A 23,336-nucleotide genomic window follows, 5' to 3' on the forward strand; every position below is an offset into this window, starting at 1 on the left:
GTTGGCTGAATAATCGCTTAATGTTTGCACAGAACTTTGAACATGTAAAGGACTAAAGTACTAACTCAGTGAAGCTTATGCCAAAAGAAACAAAACTACTTCAAAAAGAAAAGGAGTACTTGTGGCACCTTAGAGACTAACCAATTTATTTGAGCATGAGCTTTCGTGAGCCACAGCTCACTTCATCGGATCCGATGAAGTGGTTAGTCTCTAAGGTGCCACAAGTACTCCTTTTCTTTTTGCGAATACAGACTAACACGGCTGTTACTCTGAAAACTACTTCAGTACAAGCTTAAAGGGAGCATGTTATGATGTTGAAATCAAGCTATGTTAATACAACATTAGCTATCAAAATAAAATATTAAATTAAGTTATACTGAACCTCCAACTGTGCCCCTGTTAATAATATTAAGCCACAAAACAAAGTTTTTCTACCTCATAAATAAATACACAACTTGAATTTTGGCTTTTTTAGGTCAGTTCTTATTTTAACCTTGTGACACTAGGTAACCCCCCAGCTGTTTTGCTCCTTGGAGGCTGGCCAGTTTCCCTATGATTTCAGCTAAGACACTTGGTTCCACTCTCAAGGGAAGAGGGCTGTTCTCTAGAAGCTGAAATGGTAGATAGGTCAGGATTCTTGGCAAAAGCCTGGTCTCTCTTTAAGTATTTATACAGACCCCATAACATGGTAGTGCCTAAGCACTTCCACCTGCAAGGAACACCCTTCTCTTCCCTCCTCATAACCTGTGCTCAGGTTGCTTCTCTCAGGACAGGAACCAATCAGGTGAGGAAAACAAATCACACCAGGAGGTCTGGCTGGTGGCAAGGAAAAAAATCAGCAGCCAACCAAATGGAAGAGCAGGGAGGGAAGGCTGACAGAATGGAGGAGGGTAGGCTGTATGATGCAGTCAGTATATTAGGAGGAGGGGCAAATTCTGTCAAAAATCTGGGAAATAGACTAAGGGAAAGTTGGGTGTTCTCACTTCGTAGAGGGGAGCAGGAGCATGAGTGGTGACCGAGGAGAGGCTTCTGTTATGAAGGAAAGGACAGGAATGTGATTAGAACTATGACAGATTTCAGAGTAGCAGCCATGTTTGTCTGTAACCGCAAAAAGAAAAGGAGTACTTGTGGCACCTTAGAGACTAACCAATTTATTTGAGCATAAGCTTTTGTGAGCATCCGATGAAGTGAGCTGTAGTTCACGAAAGCTTATGCTCAAATAAATTTGTTAGTCTCTAAGGTGCCATTAGAACTATGTTGACCCATCTGTAGTCCTTCTGTAAACAGCAGTAAGGAAAGGTCCATAGGGTTAAGTTCACCCATCCCTAAAAATGATTAGGTAGATTAGACAATAATTAAAATGGTATCTTCACCTGCTCCATTTCTCCCTTTATTAACAGCACTTGGCAAAAGTTAAAGCGACTTGACAGAAGCAGAGGCCTGCAGTCCAGGATTATAAAAAGAATAGCCTGATCAAGCCAGCTCACTGAGCCTCTGGCTGCACCTTGTCAATGCCTATTTATTGCTGCTGCTGAATACTTCAATCTTATAGCTCCATGTCCCTGAACTCAGAAAATACAAAGCTTGAAGTCTACTTTCTAATTTCCCTTCTACATTAATATAAAAGAAAAAGGAAAACATTCCTTCCATTTTAATTCTGCATGTGAAATGCAGTGTTTAGTTGGTGACAAATATAAAATATATAGTTAATAATGAATATCTGAACATTTGGAAACTATCATATAAAAAGAAATCTAAAATACCTATTTCATTATCTTCTACCAAAAATGAATTAAGCTTTATGATAACTGTTAAACTATTACAGCATCCTAATGCCATTTTAATCCCCAAAGATAGCTACACCCTGGCAGATATGTAGAAACGAAGCCAAATGCTACTGTATGAGTCATCTGTGACTTTTAAATGCATTAGAATGTTATTTACTTTGACTCTGATGTTAATAATTTATTTTTATCTTTACATACTTTTAAGAAAATAAAACCTGAAGTAGAAAATATGAATTCTGAAATATTAAAAAAAATAAAAAAGAAACAAAAATATTATTTTTGAATTAATCCTAGTCCTTCTATAATTGTGCCCAGAAAGTTTTATAAATGGCAGCTGAGCTCAGTTTAGCAGAGTATGCCAAGTACTGTGCTAGAATGGGAACATCCCATCTCAAAGCAGGATTACACCCACCAGCTGTGGGGAAACTGTTGCCTCTCCACTCACAATAGAATATTTCCCTTAAAACATATCAGCTGACATTTTAAAACTGAGGTGCTCAAAAGTGGGCCCCTAAATCCATATTCAGAACTTAAATAATAGTCTGATTTTAAAACTGCTGGGCACCTGTAGTTCCCATTAACTTCAGTGAGAGTTATGGGTGCTCAATACCTCAGAAAAAAATCAGGACAAAACAGGACTGCAGGAAATGCTACATTTGAAAATGTTGTTCACAATGGCCACAGAAAACAGATAAACTAGTTGGTGTATCTGTCATTAACATCTTTTCAGCCATCTTCACTTAAAGCAGTACAGTTGCCTATGAAACTTCCACAAAATTTATACATTAATTTAAGTTTTCTATGAGGCGCAGACTTCTTCACCTCTGCTCTATTTCTATAGGGAGACATTAAGAAAGAATCTAGTATGAATTCACATTTTTAAAAATTATTCCTAGTATCAGAGATGCTTGTGTAAAAGCAATTGAGTTATTGGAAATGAAGTGCATTGTGAATGTGCAAAGCATGGAGAGAAGAAAAGTCCTAAACATGCTTCCAGACCAGGAGGAATGCAGTTCAGAGGACAGAAGTCTAAATAATAACAGTGACGGTACTGTGAGGCAAGGTTAAGAGAAAAGGGCTTATTATTCAGAAAAAAAGAAACCTGAGGGGGAGACATGATACCTGTCTACAAAAAACACAAAGTGGTATTTTTAAGGAGCTCAGAAGCAATTATTCTTGTCAACAAGTACAGAATAAGAATTAATAGGTAAGGTTACCTCAGTATCTGCAACATTCCCTTGAGCTTCCCAATACTTACTATAGGAAATACTGTGAATATGGAAGTTAACTTCAAGTATTTACTTATCTAAGGTGTTTGTCAAGAGTTCAAAATGTTTCAGTCATAGCATTAAAGAATATATCTGGGAAAATACAGGCTAAAAGATAGCAGAAACCTCAAGGAATTATGCAGTGGGTGAAGTTGCCACAGTAAATTGCAGCATTGCCAGTACTGGAAATACCTGAGGCTAGACCACATATCCTGCTGCACTGTTCGGCTATGAGGGAAGGAGGACAGGAGACCCTGGATGTGGTTTTAATTATTACAACTTTATACTTAAATATCGGGGTGTACCTGGGAGCTAAAATTATACAGTGCAGGTAATTCCATATACTTGGGGGGCTGCTGTTAGACCTTCCATTTTCCAATCCTGATCCCACACATCCCATGCTGGAACCCCCACCCCTCTCATGTATGCGTAAGGGGTTTATAAAGAAGGGGGAGGGTTAACCCCCTGCCATACTAGTTGTAGAAGCCCCAAACCCCCTTCCTCTGTTCCTTTAAAAGATTCCTCCTTTAAATCACTTACTACTAACCTGGTCCCAAAACTGTTCTAGATATAAATACCTCCCACCTTCCAGTCAGGTGGAGAAGTGTAGCATCCCTTCCTGCCTTTTTACCTCCTTACTACCAGCCTGCCAGACAAGCCCTGCCCCTGCAATTAAAGGAGGCAACTCACCTTTGCTGTCCACTGGACAAAGTCCCCCACCACTTGATACGCCGTGCAGGCAATATCATACATGCAATCCATGTTGCATAGCCTCCATATACCAGAAGGGGCTGGAAAATTACTTAGCCAAATATCTAGTGATCAGAGGACAGGCTAATTCCCTGCTAACCTGTTAGTCTGACTCCACTGGTCAAAAGCACTGTTCTTGTGTTTTTTTAAAAAAGCGGTATCTGCCTTAATACGACAGTAGCCGTCTATCAAGGATGGTTTAGGAAAGGGGTTCTCAAACTACTTTTTTTTTCATAGGTCAGATCACACCTAACAGAGAAATTCCCTCATGCATCTTCATGATCATGTAGACCCACTTAACCTCCCATTTCCAATCACATCATCATTGTGGCAACTACAACAATTGTTTACATTAAAAAGTAATATCAGTAAAGTATTTATGTATTTTTAGCTGTCCTTGGAATAATAAATGTTTGACCTGCTGGAAATCAGTTAATCACACTGCCTACTTCTGTTTTTCATCACCTCTCCCCCTCCCATCTGTATTGTTTTTCTCAACTGGAAATGAGGAAAAATGCTAGCACCACATGATTAGTTAGCAGCTCTCTACAGGTCACAGTTTGAGAACCTGTGGTTTAGAGATTGACCAACTAGGAACCTGGGTTGAAATGCTTCATTTGCAATGCCACTACTATCTACACAACTACCTAAAGCGAGAACCAGGACAGAATTTGTCCCAGTGAAATTAATCCTACCATGATACATGATAATAATGACTCTCTTAATGAGAGTCATAGTTCCTTCCAACTTTTAGTTCCTTCCAACTAAAATAATTCTATGATCATATCATATCTAGAATAATTATATCTAAAGATAGTCTGTCATCTTTTTTGCCTATTAATAATTTTTTCAGCATATAATAATCTCAATTTGTTCAACATAGTATCAAGTTTTTAAGATGCAAAAAACGCACTACCATCTTCAACCAGAGTTACTTATTCTTGTACAGTATTTGTATTCAAAATCACTGTCAATTGCGTCTTCCTTTTAATAATTCTCTAAGATGCTGGAACCTATTTTGATCTAACATTTGAGAGCTTCATAATTATTTACCTTTGATGCTCTAAAACAAAAGGAAGTAGATTTTGTGTCTGACTTCCCTCTGTCTAAAAGTGAAAGACCTTGTTCTTCAGTAAGTGCCAAGTACTGTCCTGTTGTAATGTGTCGAAGGCGGAAAGGTTGTCCCCATTTGATGTAACTGCCACTCCAACTAAACAAACAGATAGCAAAGATTAATCTCAAAATTACATGAAATGAACATTTCCACTTGGAGCTTTAAAAGTCCTGCTGCACTGTTCGGCTATGCGGGAAGGAGGACAGGAGGCCCTGGATGTGGTTTTAATTATTACAACTTTATACTTAAATATCATATTCACAAACAATTCTGCTGAGATATATGTTCAATATTTCTCCTCACCTTTGTATTATTACAGATTAGTTTTTATTAATATTAATGGATGGACTAAAATAAGTCAAGTAGCAGGGAAAAAAATTTAAATCAAGCTATACCTCTGGATAATCCATAGTAAAAGATCCAATCAAATTCCTAGTAATTTAATGGAGCTACAAACAACACTGGCACAAAATTACAGTACCTTATACGAAGGGGTTCCACTCTCCACAAGGATCTTGCACGAACACCAGCTCCTCCTATTTCATACAATACCCTCCTGCAGACAGATTGAAAAGATCATCTCCATGTGGTTACTTATAATACAAGGATTTTATAACTTATTACGTCACTGAACACTATTTTTCCAGCCATGTTAAGTGGAGGTGAATGGAGACCAGATTCCTACTCATCAACTGCACGGTCTATGTAAGAGTTTAAGTTGATCCACAACCATCTGATTTTTTGTTGTTAAATTTGCAGTGTCAAAAGATCTGTAGCTCTCTTTCCTCAGCTACTCCTTCTTAGGTGCTGATAAAAAATTTTGTAACTTCAAAAACACCAGATCAATTTTATGTCACTTGATTGTTCACAAATATCTCTATTTCATAGAGTTTCCCAATCACAAGTATGAATTAATAAGGCTGTATGTACATAGAAGTACGATAGTAAATATAATTACAGATAACTGAACACATTCAGGAGCTGTAACTTACAGCAACCTGGGTAATCAGAATATAAATTTCAGGGTTTTAAATTCATTGTTAGATCAATATCTGAATTTCAAAGATTGTACATATATCTGTACATATTCACAAATAAAAGTACTGTAATGTACTGTAATTCCAATTATATGTTGTGAGACAGTTATTACAATGCTATCTGCAGGAACATTGCATTTTTATTGCTAGAAAGACTCATCCCTTGATTTACTAAAGGGAAACACTGCCTAAAAATATGAAAGAAAAATATTGAACAAATAGCCCTCACAAAAACACTTAATTTAAGGAGTTCAGAACAATAAAATAATTTTAAAAAGACAGACTACCTCATATGAAAGATAAACATAACACCAGTAGCCCCTGTCCAACCATTCAGGAAAAGGTATGAAGTAAACAGTTTGGCTTCATACTATCTCTTGAAGGTCAACTGATTCAGGTTCTGCCAAATCAACAGGGGCAAATGAATTCCTGAGATAAATCCCTCCGTTCCCTGTCACCAGCTCTAAGCTCTCAAATATCAGGACTGTTATCTTAAAGGCATCAGCTGTTCTCAAATGCTGTGTTGGTGCATGGGGTAAGAGGCAGTCCCTCAGGTAGGTAAAATTAGCCACATAAGATTGAAACGGTAAGTATCAGCACTTCAAATTGCACCTGGGAGTGAGTAGAAAATCAGTGCACTCTTTGGGGCACTGGTGTAAAATGCTTCTTTGCAGACAAGCTGCTGCATTCTTCACTGGTTCCATTTTGATTTGCCTGTTAAGATAGCCCCATGTATAGTGTATTACAGAAATCCAAACTGGAGGTTACACAAACTGTGGGGGTGGTTTACCAAAGGTATTATTTTTGGAATTTGATGGCAGTCATCGCTATATTTCCTTTTTTTCATCAATGATTGGGCTCTCGGGCAAGATTTATGCAATTATTACTGTGTGTATACTTATGGTATATGGAGTAACAAAGCACTGTACTCAAATAGCATTCTGCTGTGCTGGAAGATGACTTATTTAAGGTTTATGCCTTAGTCTTTATCATCTTTCTTTTAAGGTATATTTAATTGTTTTTTAAACATCAACAAAATAACAATTGATTAAGTATGTTAATTAAGAGAGTTCTGAAGGAGGGAGTATGGGAATTAAGGGACCACTGGTCCATCCATTGCTACTCCCCTACCTCCCACTAGCTGCAATAGCTTGCAAAGTTGTTCATTCAACTGGAAAACTTTATCTCCATATCAACCTTCCTTAAGAAAGATTTAAGTCGTCCCACTTAATGCAACATTTTCTGTGATTCACGCCCTCTACCAAAGAAAACAAATATAATGACAAGAGTAGTTTTGTAAGACTAAGGTAAAAGCACAAAATCTCTTCTTAGAGATAAAGAAAGCATTCTACTCCATCAACCAACAGAAACTATGAAAAATATTAAATTCTGCCATGTTAAAATTTTTGGGCTATGAGAAAATGTTAAAGCCCTTGGCTAACTTATTACTTTTTCCACAGTCATCAGAAAAAATGATTCTATAGTTTGAAGCAGCTTTACCTATTCTAAAATGTTTTAGGATCCCTTTTAAACAACCTCACTATCTCTCTTCATAACTTATCTGTATTTTTCTTATTGCATAGTATAGTTGTTAAATGATTTTCACACAATATTTAAACTCTTCTTTTCTATTAATGTATGCCAAAATTGAACACTCTGTTCACTGTCTGAAATTATTTGTGGACTTAATGTTTTTATTAATAAGGTTCAATCATCTAAATTGTTTTGAAAATATGAATAAAACTGAAAAATAGCCAAACTTTTTTATAAATATTTAAAATGTTCAAGTCCAGTTCAAGCTGTTGGTGGAGATTTCAGGTCTGATTTTTCCCATCTCTGTTTGTGATTATGATCATTTGCAAAACATTCTAACATGTACAATGTGGTATTGTTACTCGCACTTTCAGAAAAGTTATTACATCATGTCAATTAGAGAAAAAGAACTAAAGTAAGTAACTTCTTTTCTAGGCTTCACTCTTCCAAACTGTGAGATTAGTGCTTTTGGGAAACTGTCAGACTACATATTTCATTGAGGAGACTACTGACAAGGAGGGTTAGCGAGAGTCTTCCTCCACACCTCCCCACTCATTAACTGGTGGGGGCCATTGTCTGGCTTGTCGGAAAAGGTGTGTGCCCCTTTAAGGGCTAGAAAGCCAGGGAGTGACTTTCAACTGCAGTGGCAGACCAGGTCAGTGTGGGGATGCTGATCCATTCCTCCTCTCCTCCCCCCACAGGTGACTGGAAGAGATGGGGGGTGGGAAATATATAGGTACATGTCCGTGCAGGAAAAGCCCTCTTTCAGCTGCCACTCATTTCCTGTGTTACACTAGGCAAGACAATTAATGGTGGTGTATCTCAGTTTCTTCATCTGCAAAATGGGTATAACGACATTTACCTGTCTAAAAAGGTGTGGTGAGATTAATTCATTAATGTTCAGAAAACAATTTGAACCCTTGGAGAGAAACTGCTAGGGAAGTGTACATTATTAATTATCATATTACACTACAGTGCATTCCTCTAGAATCTGAGCACAACAGAAGGGTTAATTTATATGGGCTCATTCTAGATGTGAAACAAATCTGAATCAGTGATTTTATTCCACAACTGCAAGACCTTCCATTTTATACTCTGACAGGTTATCTTCTCTCTCTCATGTCAACATAGGAATTTATAGGTGGGCTTTAATAATTTGTTTTTTGTTGGTGCTTCTGTCCTTTTCATGTATTCACCCATCCATCTCTCAAGGAGCATTAGCTGAGCTACTCAACATGAATGCTTGATTCATACCAAGTCCTAAGTGTGTCTATCAAAATTTCCAGTTACTGATTCTTTTGTAGCTTTCACACAGTTGTGGAAGGTAATCTGTGTGGTTTGTTTTTTCCTTCATTCTCAAGTGAGAGAAGGCAACAGGAAAGCATAAGAAATACAAGAGTGTAGTCAGTAATTAGTATTTGTTCAAAGGAACACACCAAACGGCAGAAGTATTTCCTCTATTAATGCAAACGATTGAAACTATTCCAAAAAATTCACAGAGGGGTTAAAATGGACAGACCTAGAACAGTGGAACAAAAAGACCGCATAATGGTCTTGGTTAGAAGATCGAAAATATGAAAAGTTTGATGGTCAAATTCAAATTTGATCCATGTAACGTGATTTGGTTTTCATTTTACAAAGTATTGTTTAACAGGGCAGTTCAGACTGGTTTGTTTTAGGAATGTTTATCTAAGATTACTGACTTCCAGGGCCAACCCTGGCCTTTACACTGCAATGGTAAATATTATAACACTTCTGGTGCTTGGATGAAATGACAGGAGAGATGACCAGAAAATTTCTTACACAAACCAAATCTCATTCCATTTACCTTTGCAGAGGGAAGACCTGCTCAGCCCTTAAGGGGGCTAGAGTTTTTCTTTATTTACATTTACTTTTCTGTTTTACAATAGAGCATACAGCAAAGTAGTTTAACTACACCTAAATCTACAGAACTCCTGCTCTGACAAGCCTGTTAAAATATTATAGACTTGTGTACAAGTTACATCCCATTGAATAGATAATATCTTTTAAACTGAAGTTGTATTCTGAAATGTGACTAAATTGGCATTGTGGGGACCATAACATTATTGTATCTCTATGATTTCCACATCAAATCTGTTTACTATTGTTTTTATTTGCCCAACTGTTAGGCCTGCACACTCAACTTGTGATATTTGTGTGCATTTTCACTTGTAGTAAAGATTCTGCAGATCCAATTCTGTCCACAGTCACAGAATTCAAACCAACTTGGATGGGACTTCCACAAGTGCAACTGAGGACAGAACTTGACCATGCAACTGGAAACTGGTTTATACTACCACAGATTGGGTATAAGCTAGAAATCAGTCAAGCTTGTTTTCTTACAACAGTGTAGGCTCTGTAGTTCTAAACAAGATAAAAGAGTAGCGTAAACTTTTGGCCACTAATAAAAGCAGAAATGATGGAGAACACACACATGGATTAGACCTGCTGAATAAGAAAGTGCCATTTTTACATAATCACTTTTCTGAACATAACTGTTCTTTAAACATAACCTTTCCATTAACAAAAAATCGGAGATGGCAATTTCCCTGATGCTGTCTTCCCAAAGTATTCCTAATAAATCTGAGGCAAAAACCATGTGCTACCATGTTAAAAAAAATGTGAGCACTGTAATGAATAGTGTGCTTCAATAGTATCTGTCCCAAGATACACTTGGAGAGCTGTATTTAAGCATTGTTTACCAGCAGTCTTTAAGGGTATGTAAGCAACTTGAATATCTATTTGTACCTAAATGACCATAAATGAAAAAAAATTGACAAAGAGCTATGTGAGGTGGAATAAATAGGTAAGTAAAGTATTCTCACCGCAACATCAGATCCCAACTCCATTCAGTTTGAATATTGTCCTCACACTTGTGATTTCTCCATTAGCTTACACTAAACATGTGAGACTGGAGAGCCTTCCCTTACAGCATCAGAAACAAAAATGTTTATGATAATCTAGAATCAAACCTAATGGGCAACAAGAAAAATGCCATACTGCATGGGACAGGCTTCAGAATAACCTTTGTTATGTGCATAAGACAAGAGTGAACACAAAGTTCTAGATACAGTTTTTATGTTAGGTTTTCCCTAAGAGTACACTGCTGCACACAAACCTGTATTCTGTCAAACCACACAAAGCCAAAGCCCCAAAATATTACTTGTCCTGTTTTGTGACTTTTAACAGCAACATGAACATATTATTTATATATCTTTTTGCACTTAATTTGCTTGCATCTTAGGGAAAAGAAAAAATGAAATGTTCTTTGCTTAATAACGATAGCATTTAACTAGTCCTAATTAGGCTGTGAAGTTCACACATCAAGGTGAATGGGATCAGAGAAGGAACAAGGATCACATTGTGCTGTTCTTTCTTACTTACAGACATTTTCTGCAAGATTGGATTATCAGAGAAGTAGCCCTTATATTATTCTTAACAATGAAAAAAAACATACAATTTTCTTTTTAACTTAAATTTTAGAATTTGCAGAATATTGCAGAATGTAGTAAAAAAATCTCAAGGATCAGTCATTTTTCCACTGATGCAATTTTTTCTCGTCCCTGATGTTCAGTCAGGGGTTTGGTCGTTCCCCACCCCACCCTCATTGTTGTTTGTTTGGGGTTGGGGTGGGGGGATTTGCTGTGTGTGTTTGAGCAAGGAACTATCAATGTCGAGACTGTTGCAGCAACACACTGAGAGATGCAGCTCTCGTGTCTGACAGGCCCCTATGTTTTGATCAGGCAGGAAGAATGTGCACTGGGCTGTCACAAAGAGTCAGGGCTTCCCTAGGCTCTACTAACATAAGTTAGCAGATGCCTAGTGATCAGGCTCAGAATTTGTCTTCACTCATGCATTGTTTTAAGTCCCCCACCCCAGAATAAATAAAGTTCACACTCCTCAGTGCGGACTCAGTCTTTGCCAAATTTCAAGTTAAACACTTTGGTCACTTTTGCTTAAGACTTAGTAAAAATGGTAGTTAGACTATTTTTACATTTACTGTAACTCCAGAAAGAATGTTATTTAACCCTTCTTCCAAAAGGTTCACCTTCAGACAGAGACCAAGCATGGAAAATTTTAGCCCCATAAGTAAATGTTTCAGAAAATTACCAGGCATGTGAAAGCAAGATTTATAATAGCAATTGTGTTTGAACCTTTTCTATAGAACGCACAAATACCACCCTCACCTATTTAATGTATATGTAATACATAGAATTATTTAAAAACTGAAATTGCTTTTCTATATTGCAAGACTTTTTCTTCAATAAAACATATGTAAAAACATGAACCTGTTGTTTGCATATCAGGAGTGATAACAAGTATGTGTTGTATGAGTAGGGAATGCAAATAATTTGGGGTGAAATTCTCAGAATATCCACACAGCTCTTAGTAATCAGGTCTGTAAGGAGTTGGGGTAATAAACTCCCCTCCCACCAACATGGGGCAAGCTACATGGCTCCAGTAGAAACTCCTCACAAGGCAGCGTTTCTGTTTTGCTGAAGTAGTAACTACTGCTCCTCCATGTTCCTCAGCAGACATCTGCATAAACAGGATTTGCAGAGGAACTTCCTCTAATTCTCCCCTTCATGCCATCCATCAAACTCTGAGCTGGTGCAGGTGCAGGGACTTCTTTTTGGTACACAGTGAGCCCAGGCCCTCTTGTCCCCTGCGGCTGCAGAACCACAAATGGGCCTTCTGTCACCGTGTGAATTGCACCATTATGAACAGCTGTCTTTGTAGAAGTCTTTTAAAAATTAGATGTCTCTTCTACAAAAGAAAAGACTATCAGAGATGCACATCTTAGGCAGCTCCATTAATAGTAATACAAGAATTTCAGATTGTCTGGAACAGGTTGAGCAAGTGGACTGTAATACACAAAACCCTTTTCTACAAGCAATGTACCATGAACCAAAGTAATTTTCAGTCTCTCTTACATAGTTCTTACTAATTAATTTTGCTGGCTCTCTTTTTTCCCTCATCTGTTCCTATTTTTCAAATTTATTTTGTTTTGTAGAATCTATGTGTGACTGATCTGAACATAAAGCAGTTCAAACTGGGAACTAACATTTATTTTTTCTGAAATCCTGATGATGACAATGCAACTCCAAACCAATCTCAGTATATTATATCACGGTTGTGGGTAAACTTCAAAAACTATTCCAGATGGCATTCCTAGTCACATGGGAATTTCTCCTGTTCTTGAAATACCAATTTGTAATGAGCTGGTCTTGCTTCATTAACATAAATAATAACTTTTTCAATTGTACCACTGTATGTATACAGCATTTTCAGAATGCACATAAAGCTGCCTGTCGAAGCAGGAACACTGGGGCATATCAGACTCTTGCCAAACATATATTTAAAACTAAAGTGAAAGAGATACACACACATAAGATCAGAAGAAGCCTAATGACTGCACAACTCATTTTCATGATTTTAGTTGCAACTGACTTCTAGTGAAAGAGTAGCAAGTAAATTAGTGCCTGTGATTTCTCTCCACACTGAACAAAATTCTGCCATTATTTACACCACTGCAACACCACTAACCTCAGTGAGATTGCAAGGGTATTCTGGAGGTCAGAGTTTGCTCCACTGTCAGTACCAGGCATTTGGAAATTGTATAAAAGTTCCGCATGTTTGTGCATGCACACACACACTTTATATACATTTTATAGTTTTATATTTCCTCACACAAAGAAAATGTCAGGGAATTTTTTTCTCAGCAAGTGAAGCTGCACTTTGATTTTCAGGGAAAAAAGAAAGTGTATAAAAATCCATGTTCACTCACTTCTGCTGTGAATCACTCTGGTCTGTAGATGGGATTGTCAAACACTCATCATGGCCATGAAAAAAACGTACTACATGCCCACCAAGTAGAAATCCTGGAGAAGAATCATATTACCTAATTAACTTGTGGAAACATTGATAAAAGCAATAACATTTGTGAAGTCCACAGTTGTAAAACCTGGATTTAGTCAGTATTTTATCAGCAGTGAAATTAAATAAGTACAAACAACAATTTGTATTACATCAAATGTAGTACTTTAGTATGATATTGTTTTCAACCAAAAAAAGTCTGCATTGAAAATGAAGATGAAAAGAAAATAAGTATCCCAGACATTTAAGCGCTAAATTAGGATTCAGAGATAGGCAAGTGGAAATTAAAGCTTCCATAATTACTATTGTTTTGAGAATGGCATTTTGAAGCAAAAGCATAGTCAAATGCATACTACTATAGTTTTGAGATAGAAGTGAGTTTTCGAAATTATTGAAATGTTAAATGTCTACAGTACAAAATGTCTTGATAAGTGAAACTATCAGCCCGTTTTGACATTTATAATTTGTGTCAAAATCAAAACTGCATAGCAATAGAAGGTGATTGGAGCAGAGAAAAACACTTAGCTATTCTGTCGATCTAGATTTTAATGGAGGCTATCTTTCCCACCCATTTAACACAAAGACTGCAGGTCAAATGTAGGCCGTTTGCCGCACAGCACAAAAGAAGAAACATGATTAATCAACATCTTACTGTGAACTGTTCTAATCTCACCAGTCAAATCTGGGCTTTTTAGTTTATTTAAAAGAACACACATGTAAAAGTGGGGGAAAAGTTAGAGCAGCAGTTCTCAAACTGTGGGTTGGGACCCCAAAGTGGGTTGTGACCCTGTTTTAATGGGGTCGCCACAGCTAGTGTAAGACTTGCTGGGGCCCAGGCTTGGGGCCGAAGCTGAAGCCTGAGCTCCACCACTCAGGGCTGAAGCCCTCACTAGCGGGGCTCAGATTACAGGTCCCCCATCTGGGTCTGTAATCCTTTGGCTTCGGCTTTGCCCCCCTCTCCTGGCGTGATGGGGCTCGAGCTTTGTCTTTGCCCCACCCCCTGCCCAGGGCAGCGGGACTTGGGCAGGCTCAGACTTTGGTAACCCCTCCTGCGGTTGTGTAGTAACTTTTGTTGTCAGAAGGGGGTTGTGGTTCAATGAAGTTGAGAACTCCTGGGTTAGAGAAACAACCTAGATAACGTGTACCTACATACTGTGGTGACTAATGCAACACAGATTAAACAAACTAGATAACACAGTAATTGACAATATGGCTTAAAGCAGCGGTTCTCAAACTTAGCCACCTGAGGACCTGATTTTGATTAAAAAATTTTGGGGGCCCCCAAGTCCCCCCGTTGGTCCCCAGGCCCCACCTGCACTCCACTCTTTCCCCCAAGTCCTCACCCCTGCCCTACCCCTTCCCGCTCACTCTCCCCTACCCTCACTCACTTTCACCAGGCTGGGGCAGGGGATTGGGGTGCAGGAGGGGGTGCACGGTACAGGATCTGGGAGGGAGTTTGGGTGTGGGAGGGGTTGAGGGTTGTAGGCTCCAGCCAGGCGGCAGTTACCTCGGGCAGCTCCCGAAAGTGATGGGCATATCTCTCACTCTTAGCGGACAGAGACCCGCTGCCCCTCACCTTAGAGGCTGCAGGGGCCTGCCGACCGCTTCCGGGAGTGGTACGGAGACAGGGCAGGTAGGGAGCCTGCCTTAGCCTGGCTGCACCGCCGGACTTTTAGTCCCTAAAATCTCCCGGTTTGGCTTCAGTAGCCTCCAGGAGATAGAGAGAGGGGAGGAGTTGATCATCGGGGTCCGCAGACCCCCTTGAGTGCCCTCGGAGACCCCCAGAGGTCCACAGACCCCAGTTTGAGAAACACTGGCTTAAAGTAAATTATCCATTCGTCAGTGAATAGATGTAGTAAAGCCAGGCTGTAATAGGGAGAAAAGGCAGTTCTCCCGGTATTTATGATCCCACCAGATTCAGGAAGCATTGGAAATCTGAGAGACAAGTTACCAGACTTCCAGCCCAGTTTTACAGACCCAGGAGAATGAATAAGTTAACTGGAGTTTTGCCTACCCAATATGAACTAAATGTTCTAAATATTTTGGGGTCTAATCATTCTTCTTTTAAAACTATTCCCAGAAGTAAACCTAAAGCTATACATTTAGCTACATATGCAGAATAACAAGCCCTAGAGAAAATACACACTTGATCAACCACACAAAACTCACTTTATGCTGACATGTAGGGCTGGAAGGGACCTCAAGAAGTCATCAAGTCCAGCCCCCTGCACTGAGGCAGGACCTAGTAAACCTAGACCATCCCTGATAGGCATTTGTACAACACGTTCTTAAAAACTTGCAGTGATGGGGATTCCACAGCCTATTCCAGAGCTTAACTGCCCATAGAGTTAGAATGTTTTTCCTAATATCTAACCTACATCTCACTTATTGCAGATTAAGCCCATTGCTACTTGTCCTACCCTGGGTGGATGTCGAGAACACCTGATCGCTGTCCTCTTTATAACAACCCTTAATATATTTGAAGACTGTTTTCAGATCCACCTTCAGTATTCTTTTCTTAAAACTAAACATGCACAGTTTTTTAAAATCTTTTTTAATTTTTAAATCTTTCCTCACAGGTCAATGATAAACACTTTATCATTTTGTTGCTCTCCTCCGGACTCACTACAATTCACCCACATCTTTCCTAAAGTGTGGTGCCCAGAACTGGACAGAAGTACTCCAGCTGTGGCCCACCACTGCTGAACAGAGCAGGACAACTTCCTCCTGTCTTACATACAACACTTCTGTTAATGCACCCCAGAATAATACTTGCCTTTTTTGGAACTGCATCACATAGCTGACTTACATTTAATTTGTGATCCACTATAACCTACAGATCCTTTTCAGCAGTACTACAACCTACCCAGTTATTCCCCATTTTCTAGTTGTGCATTTGATTTTTCCTTCTTAAGGGAAGTACTTTGCACTTGTCCCACTAGATATGTCCTCCCAGTTTGACAGTGAATCGCTAATATCTACTCTGAGAATGATCTTTTAACAAGTTTTGCACCCACCTTCCAGTAATTTCATCTATGCCATGTCCCTTGTTTGTTTATGAGAATTTCAATTGGGGCAGTGTCAAAAGCCTTAATAAAATCAAGATATAATCACATCTACTGCTTCCCCCCATCCACTAGGCTAGTCATACTGTCAGAGAAGGAAATTAGGTTGGTTTGGCATGTTCTTGACAAATCCAAGCTGGTTATTCCTTATAAACCTATTGCTTAATAATTTGTTCCAGTATCTTTCCAGGAAACAAAGTTAGGTTGACTCGTCTTTTTGTTCCCCTTTTTAACCACAGGCACAGTTTGCCCTTCTCCAGTCCTCTCAGGCCGCATGAGTTTTCAGATAATTTGTAATGGTGCCAAGATTGTTTCAGCTAGTTCCGTAAGTACCCTAGGGTGAATTTCATCAGGCACTGCTGATGTGAATACATTTAACTTATCTAAATATTCTTTAACCTGTTTTCCCCTTTTTGCCTGTGTTCCTTCCTTCTTGTTAATACTGTGTTGAGTATCTGGTTAACATTCACATTTTTAGCAAACCTTAAGCAAAATAGGCATTAAACACCTCAGCCTTCTTGATGTCATTAACTATTAGCTATCCTTCCCCGCTATGCAGAAGATCTACACTTTCCTTCATCTTTCTCTTGCTCCTAACATATTAAAGAATCTCTTCTTATTGCCTTTTATGTCCTTTGCTAGGCGTAACTTATTCTGTACCTTAGCCTTTCTGATTTTGTCCCTACATGATTGTGCTATTCTTCTGTACTCATCCTTAGCCATTCATCCTTGTTTCCATACTTAGTAGAACTCTTTTTTGATTTTCAGGTCATTAAAATGATCCTGATGGAGCCACACTGACCCTCTTATTATTCTTCCTATCTTTTCTTTGCATTGGGATAGTTTGCAGTTTTGCCTTTAATCCTGTCTCCTTGAGAAACTGCCAGCATTCCTGAACTCTTTTTATCCCTTAGATTGTCTTCCTATGGGACCTTACCTACCAGTTCTCTGAGTTTGCTAAAGTCTGCTTTTGTGAAGTCCATTTTCCTTATTTTGCTGCTTTTACTCCTTCCTTTTTTTTGGAATCATGAAATCTATCATTGCATGCACAGGTGCCAACTTTCATTGGCACCGGTAGGTGGTCGGCCGCCCCCCCCACTTCAGGCCCGCCCCCACCCCGACTCCACCCGCTCCCAGCCCCTATTGGATCCCTCCCCAAATCTGCACTCCGGCCCCACCTCTTCCCCCAGCGAGCCACGTTCCTCCTCCTCTCCACTCCCTCCCAGCGCTTGCCACGCAAAACAGCTGTTTCATGGCACAAGTGCTGGGAGGGAGAGGGGAGAAGCAGGACACGGCGGCGTGGTCAGGGGAGGAGGTAGAGGCGGAGGTGAGCTGGAGCTGGGGGGGTGGGTCTCTGAGCTGCCCGTGGGTACAGTGCACCCACCAATTTTTCTCCGTGGGTGCTCCAGCCCTGTAGCATCCACGGAGTTGGCACTTATGATTGCATGATCATGTTTACCCAAATTGCCTTCAGCCTTCCGATTTGCAACCAATTCCTCCCTGCTGGTCAGATTCAAGTCTAAACTGGCTTGCCTACTGGTTCCTTCCTCCACTTTGCAAAACAAAAAGTTGTTCCCAATACATTCCAGGAACTTATTGGAAATTTTGTGTTTTGCCATTTTGTAACAGATGTCTGGGTAGTTTAAGTCAATTACTACCAGTCTTATGTTTTCAACATTTCTAAGTTCTAGAGATGCCTCATCCACCTCCTACTCCTGATTTGGTGGTCATCTATTATAGACCCCTTAAATGACACCACTCTTATTTTTCCCCCTCTTTCATCTTTATTCAGAAACTTTCAATTGGTCTGCCTCTCATCACCTTCTGGACCTCAGAATAAGTGTACATATTCTTGATGTATAATGCAACACCTCCTCCTTTCTTCCTGCCTGTCCTTCTTGGACAAGCTATACTCCTTATAGCAGTCATGAGATCTATCCCACTGAGTCTGTATCACACCAATTAAGACACAATTTATCTTATATACTAATAGTTTCAGTTCGTCCAGTTTATCCCCATACATCTTATGGCACTCTCAATAGTGTCTGCACCAGGGGAGTTCTCTCTGGACAGATGAGAGGCTTTTAGGGCTCCTAAAAGCAGCTCTAGCCTTTTTACCTAGCATAAAGAAGCCAAAGAGACCCCATATTTTTGCGTGTAAGATGAGTAGGCGTTTGCAGATCCCTGTTGCATCAGGATTTGAAAGGATATCTTTGTAAGAAGAATCAATAAGAAAACTCTGGAACACCAGAAAGAAAGCCTTGAATAACTTGATAGTACTGACCCAAAGGTAGATTGATGCTACATATGATATATTGACTTCCATATGTAAATGGCCAAGTTTTAAAAATGTGACCTCTGTTTAAGTAGGTGCACCTGCTTGTATGTACATTTTTCTAACAATACAGATAGACAGGTACTATAGGCTTGCTGTATATATGCACCCACATATGCAAATGATAGAAACCCAAATTTTCAAATAGGTGAGTGTAAAAGTGCATAATTAAATAACTGGATACATCGGAGGTTTACACAAGCATAAAGATATTTGCATGTGTAATCCAGATTTCCATACTACACTGAGGTATTAACAAGCCTGATTTATGCTCATACAGAAATATATGCAGTTTTGTGAACAAAAGATAAACCTATGGCCAGAATTTCTCATACTTAGAGATGCAGGTGGTTGTGCTTGAAAAACTAATGGACAAAGGTGCATACAGAAATAATTGAAGCCACTTTTGGAAATCTGGCCCACATATTCTGATATCAAGTATACTCTTTTCCAAAATACTGGAAAATAACCTTTTTGATAGAAAAATTTTGCTGTAAAATTAACAGTATTAATAATATTCTAATAAAGCACTAACTGGGCCATTGAAAGTTAATGGCATATTTTATAATTAGTCCACAACATCCTTACACATAAAGCTTGATTTTATGAGATTATTTCCATTCACTTTTTTTTTTAATACATCCTCTCACTGCAAAACAGACTCTCTCTAATAGGCATTGAAACATTCACAAGTTAGTCATAATTCTTCTTGCATCACTACAAATAGACAAAACTCTATCAAAATATTTTCAATGTTTAAAAGTAATGCACAGTTCATCCTCTGGAAATGTTAATCACTTAATTTATTTTTAAAATCAGTATATTCAGTGTTCGTCATCTTGATGAAACACTGACAAAAGAAAGTTGTGTCCCATTGTGAGTCTCATCTCTAGTAATTAGATATCTTATATTTTAAATATATTCTACGTACACAGAACTTTGATAGGAGATGTGGTGTTACAATTTTTCTACATACCTATAGCAATATTTTGAAAATAAGGGTAGTCTTGCCAAAAAGCACTTGTGTTTGAGGGTTTTATGCTAATTCCAAAATTTGGGTCCAAAAGGTGACACAGAATGTAAAACCTTGAGGACATTTGGTACCAATGAAAGTGAAGCACTGGCTTGAATGAAGCATAATACAGATAGGCACGCTGCTTAAAATTCTCCCATCAACCTAGCTATCACCTCTCAGGAAGGTAGAGTACCTATCTCCATGGGAGAACACCTCTTATCAGTGTAGGTAGCATCTTCACTGAAGTGCTACTGTGGTGCAGTTGCATCGCTGCAGCATTTTAAGTGTAGACATGCCCAATATCTTCTTACGTGTCCTGTCACTTCTCTAAACTAAAGAACATAAAAATGAATTCATCTTTCCTGAAATTTCTGTGCTATCCATTTCGCACTTTTGTCCTTCACTTTTAAGTTTGTTGAAAAATTCACTTTTCTCTGTGTCATTCAAACTTGCAATCTTTGGTTTATCTTTCATTCCCCCAATTCCTTTTCCTGTCATACCTAGGCTCTCCAAAAGTTGCTGCTGCTGCGTCTTAAAATCTTTCTATCGTAGCCCTTCCTCTTTCCTTACTGCCAAAAACATAGTTCACTGGGTGCTTCTTTCTTACCTACATGACCCTAACATCTTTCCACCCAGTTTCCCTGATTCTTTCCTTTCCAATTATGTTTTTCTGCATAATTAAGGTTAATTACCTGTAACCAGCATTCTCTGAGATAAGCCTCTTCAAAGTCCCACTTGTTGGACCAAGGCAACTGCACCACAAGCTTTTGGAAAGCACCATCCATTGGGGGCACTTGCCCCTCCTGGAGGGTTCCAAAGGTATAAAAGAGGTGATTGGCCCCAACTGACCCACAGTTCTTCCACTAATTCAGGAATTCCTAACCTGAGACTCCTAAGAAGTGGGGAGCACAATTACCAGGGTCTCATCTCAAAGAACTACAGTTACTTCATTTCTTCTTCAAGAGGCTTCTGTATATTCCCACCCTTTCAGCCAGCAGAACAAAGCCTAGGAAGGGAGGCTGAGTTCTTCTAGAGAAACAAGAACAGCAGGTATGCCAAGGAAGCATCATCTCTAGATGCCAGGTCAAGAGTGAATACAGGTGAATGAACTTCTTGCTCTCCCAAAGCATGTCTTAATGTGGGGAATTTTTTTTTTTTTTGCTGAAAACATGTGTACAGCTGCAGTTTCAGTCTGTATGGTGTGATGAAGACAGTGTGAGGGCTTGTCTTCAATGCTGCCTTTGTCCTGGATGAAGACTTACATTTCCAGGAGGTTGAAGCTGTCAGGTCATGGTAACTGTGAAACATAGTGCATTTTACATGGACAACCTTTGGACCATGATGGATGGACTCATTATGACATACCAGGGCACAATACAGCGTAGTGGGGTCTGTGTCATCCCTGCCTGCAACCATGGGTGCCTTACAATGCTTTGCTGTAGTAGCTCCCAACTGGGACGCTCACAAACAGTCTTACAGCATGTAAGCCGCACCGAGTGTCTGTGTGTAACTGCAGCCTGCCAGCCAGCCACACCCTGGTTTTCCCCAGCATTGGTTATATCAGGGTGACCCCAACACATATATTTCTGGGGAACATCTGGGACTGGGTATGTCCTGTATGGCCCAGCCCTCTACTGGACAGTAGGATGTGGAGAAACTGGAAAGGATCCAGAGGCGAGTGACAAAGATGATCAAAGAAATGGAATGCAAGCCATATGAGCAAAGGCTGAAGGAACTGGATATATTTTGTTTGGAAAAGAGATTAAGGGGGGACGTGATAGCTGTCTTCAAATACTTGAAAGTCTGCCATAAAAAGATGGGGAAAATTTGTTCTCTCTTGTTACAGAGGGCAGGACAAGAGATAATGGGTTCAAACTATAGCATAGCAGATTTAGATTGAATCTCAGGAAAAACTTCTGAATTGTAAGAACAGTAGGACAATGGAACAGACTGCTTAAGAAGTTGTGGAAGCTCCTTCACTGGAGGCTTGCAGAATGAGGCTGGAAAATCATCTGAACTGGATGGTTTAGACCCAAAAAATCCTGCATCTTGGCAGCGGGTTAGACTAGATGACCCTTGCGGTCCCTTCTATTCTTATGGTTCTGGAAGTCTATGATTTAATGAAATGACAACGAACAATCTGAGTACACTGTGTGAGATACCAGCTCACTGTCCCTTCGGTGGTTAGAAGGAACTGAGGAGAGGTTGGGCCACTCCTCCTTTTATACCCTTGGAATCATCCAGGACAGCAGGGGGTGGAGGGTTAGAAGCCTCAACAGGCACTGCTTTCTAGAAGGTTCCAGAAGCTTGTGGTGCATAAGCTTGATCCCACAGACAAGAACATACAGAGGCCACTCAAAGAAGAAAATTAAATTTCAGCGTTACTTTTAAGGCTCTACACAACTCTGCCCCTGCCTAAATCCTTCTTCAGCTCTGCCATCTTCCTAGCTAAATAACTATTTCTCAAACTTAATTCAATCCCATGTCCTCAATCCCAGCTGCCTTTTTGCCACCTCTGACTCGCTCCTCAAATCTTCCCCTTCCTCCTGCCTTCACTTCTCTCGTCTACTTTCTTGATCACCATGGACAACACTGCCATCCTGCCTGTCACTCAGGCCCATAACCCAGACATCATCTGCAATTTGAACCTCTCTCTCAGTCCTCCCATCTAGATTATGTCTAAATTTTGCCAATTTTTGCAGCATATCGTCTCTAAAATATGGCCTTCCCTATCCATCCACAAAACTAAACCTCTCACCCCAGATGCTCATCATCTTGCAACATCGTTTTCTCTGACCTTGTTATATGCAAGCATACACCATTCAGATCCATCCATAATGCTGCTGCAACTGCAAAGATAATTTTCTTAGCCTACTGCTTTCACCACATCAGCCCTCTCTTTGCATCCCTCCTTCTCTGTTGCAACAAACATAAGATTCTTGTCTTCTTTTTCAACATCTTTCATGGCCTATCATCTGTTATTCAGTATCAAGAAGTTGACTTCTGCCTCCAATCAGCTCATGATGCCAGCCTCCATCACCTACCTGTTAAATTTTCCAAACAAGTCAGCACCTTAATGCTTCCTTCCATGCTGCCCTTCATGCTTGGGATGAGCTCCGCATAAACATCTCAAATCTACCTCATTATTCTCCTTCAAAAATCCCTCCTTAAAACCCTCTTTTGCCATGACACCTACAAAAAACTTTGACAATGGTTAGGCCACTGGTGTACTGAGACCACTGCCTACCATCCTGACCAACATCTCGTTGATTCCCTGTACTCCCCCATTGGCCTGTCTGTAACCATCTGTTGTTTCTTGTTGGTTTATACTTTGATAGTAAGCTTGATAGGGTGGGGAACATCTTTTTGTTCTAGGTTTACGCAACACCTAGCACAATGTGGTCTTGGTTCATAACTAGGGCTCCTAGGCACTATGGTAATACAAATAAATAAATTAAATCAATCAATTAATAATAATAAATCTTTTCTCTCATTGATCCCTGTCACACCTCCTTTGCTCTGCATATTCATCAC

The 23,336-nt window shown here is 39.5% G+C and overlaps 1 protein-coding gene across 1 annotated transcript in view; it reads right to left on the reverse strand.

The window, feature by feature from the left end:
• RYR3 (ryanodine receptor 3) overlaps positions 1-23,336 on the reverse strand; it is a 481,354-nt gene that overhangs the window by 413,777 nt on the left and 44,241 nt on the right. The window contains exons 8-10 of the mRNA XM_043549389.1: positions 13,299-13,392; positions 5,401-5,475; positions 4,859-5,015 (exon numbers count right to left, since the gene is read on the reverse strand). Of these exons, the coding sequence (XP_043405324.1) occupies positions 4,859-5,015; positions 5,401-5,475; positions 13,299-13,392 (326 nt within the window). The remainder of the gene's footprint in view (positions 1-4,858; positions 5,016-5,400; positions 5,476-13,298; positions 13,393-23,336) is intronic.

This window comes from Chelonia mydas, chromosome 6 (genome assembly GCF_015237465.2).
Source record: "Chelonia mydas isolate rCheMyd1 chromosome 6, rCheMyd1.pri.v2, whole genome shotgun sequence".
NCBI classification, from domain to species: Eukaryota; Metazoa; Chordata; order Testudines; family Cheloniidae; genus Chelonia; species Chelonia mydas.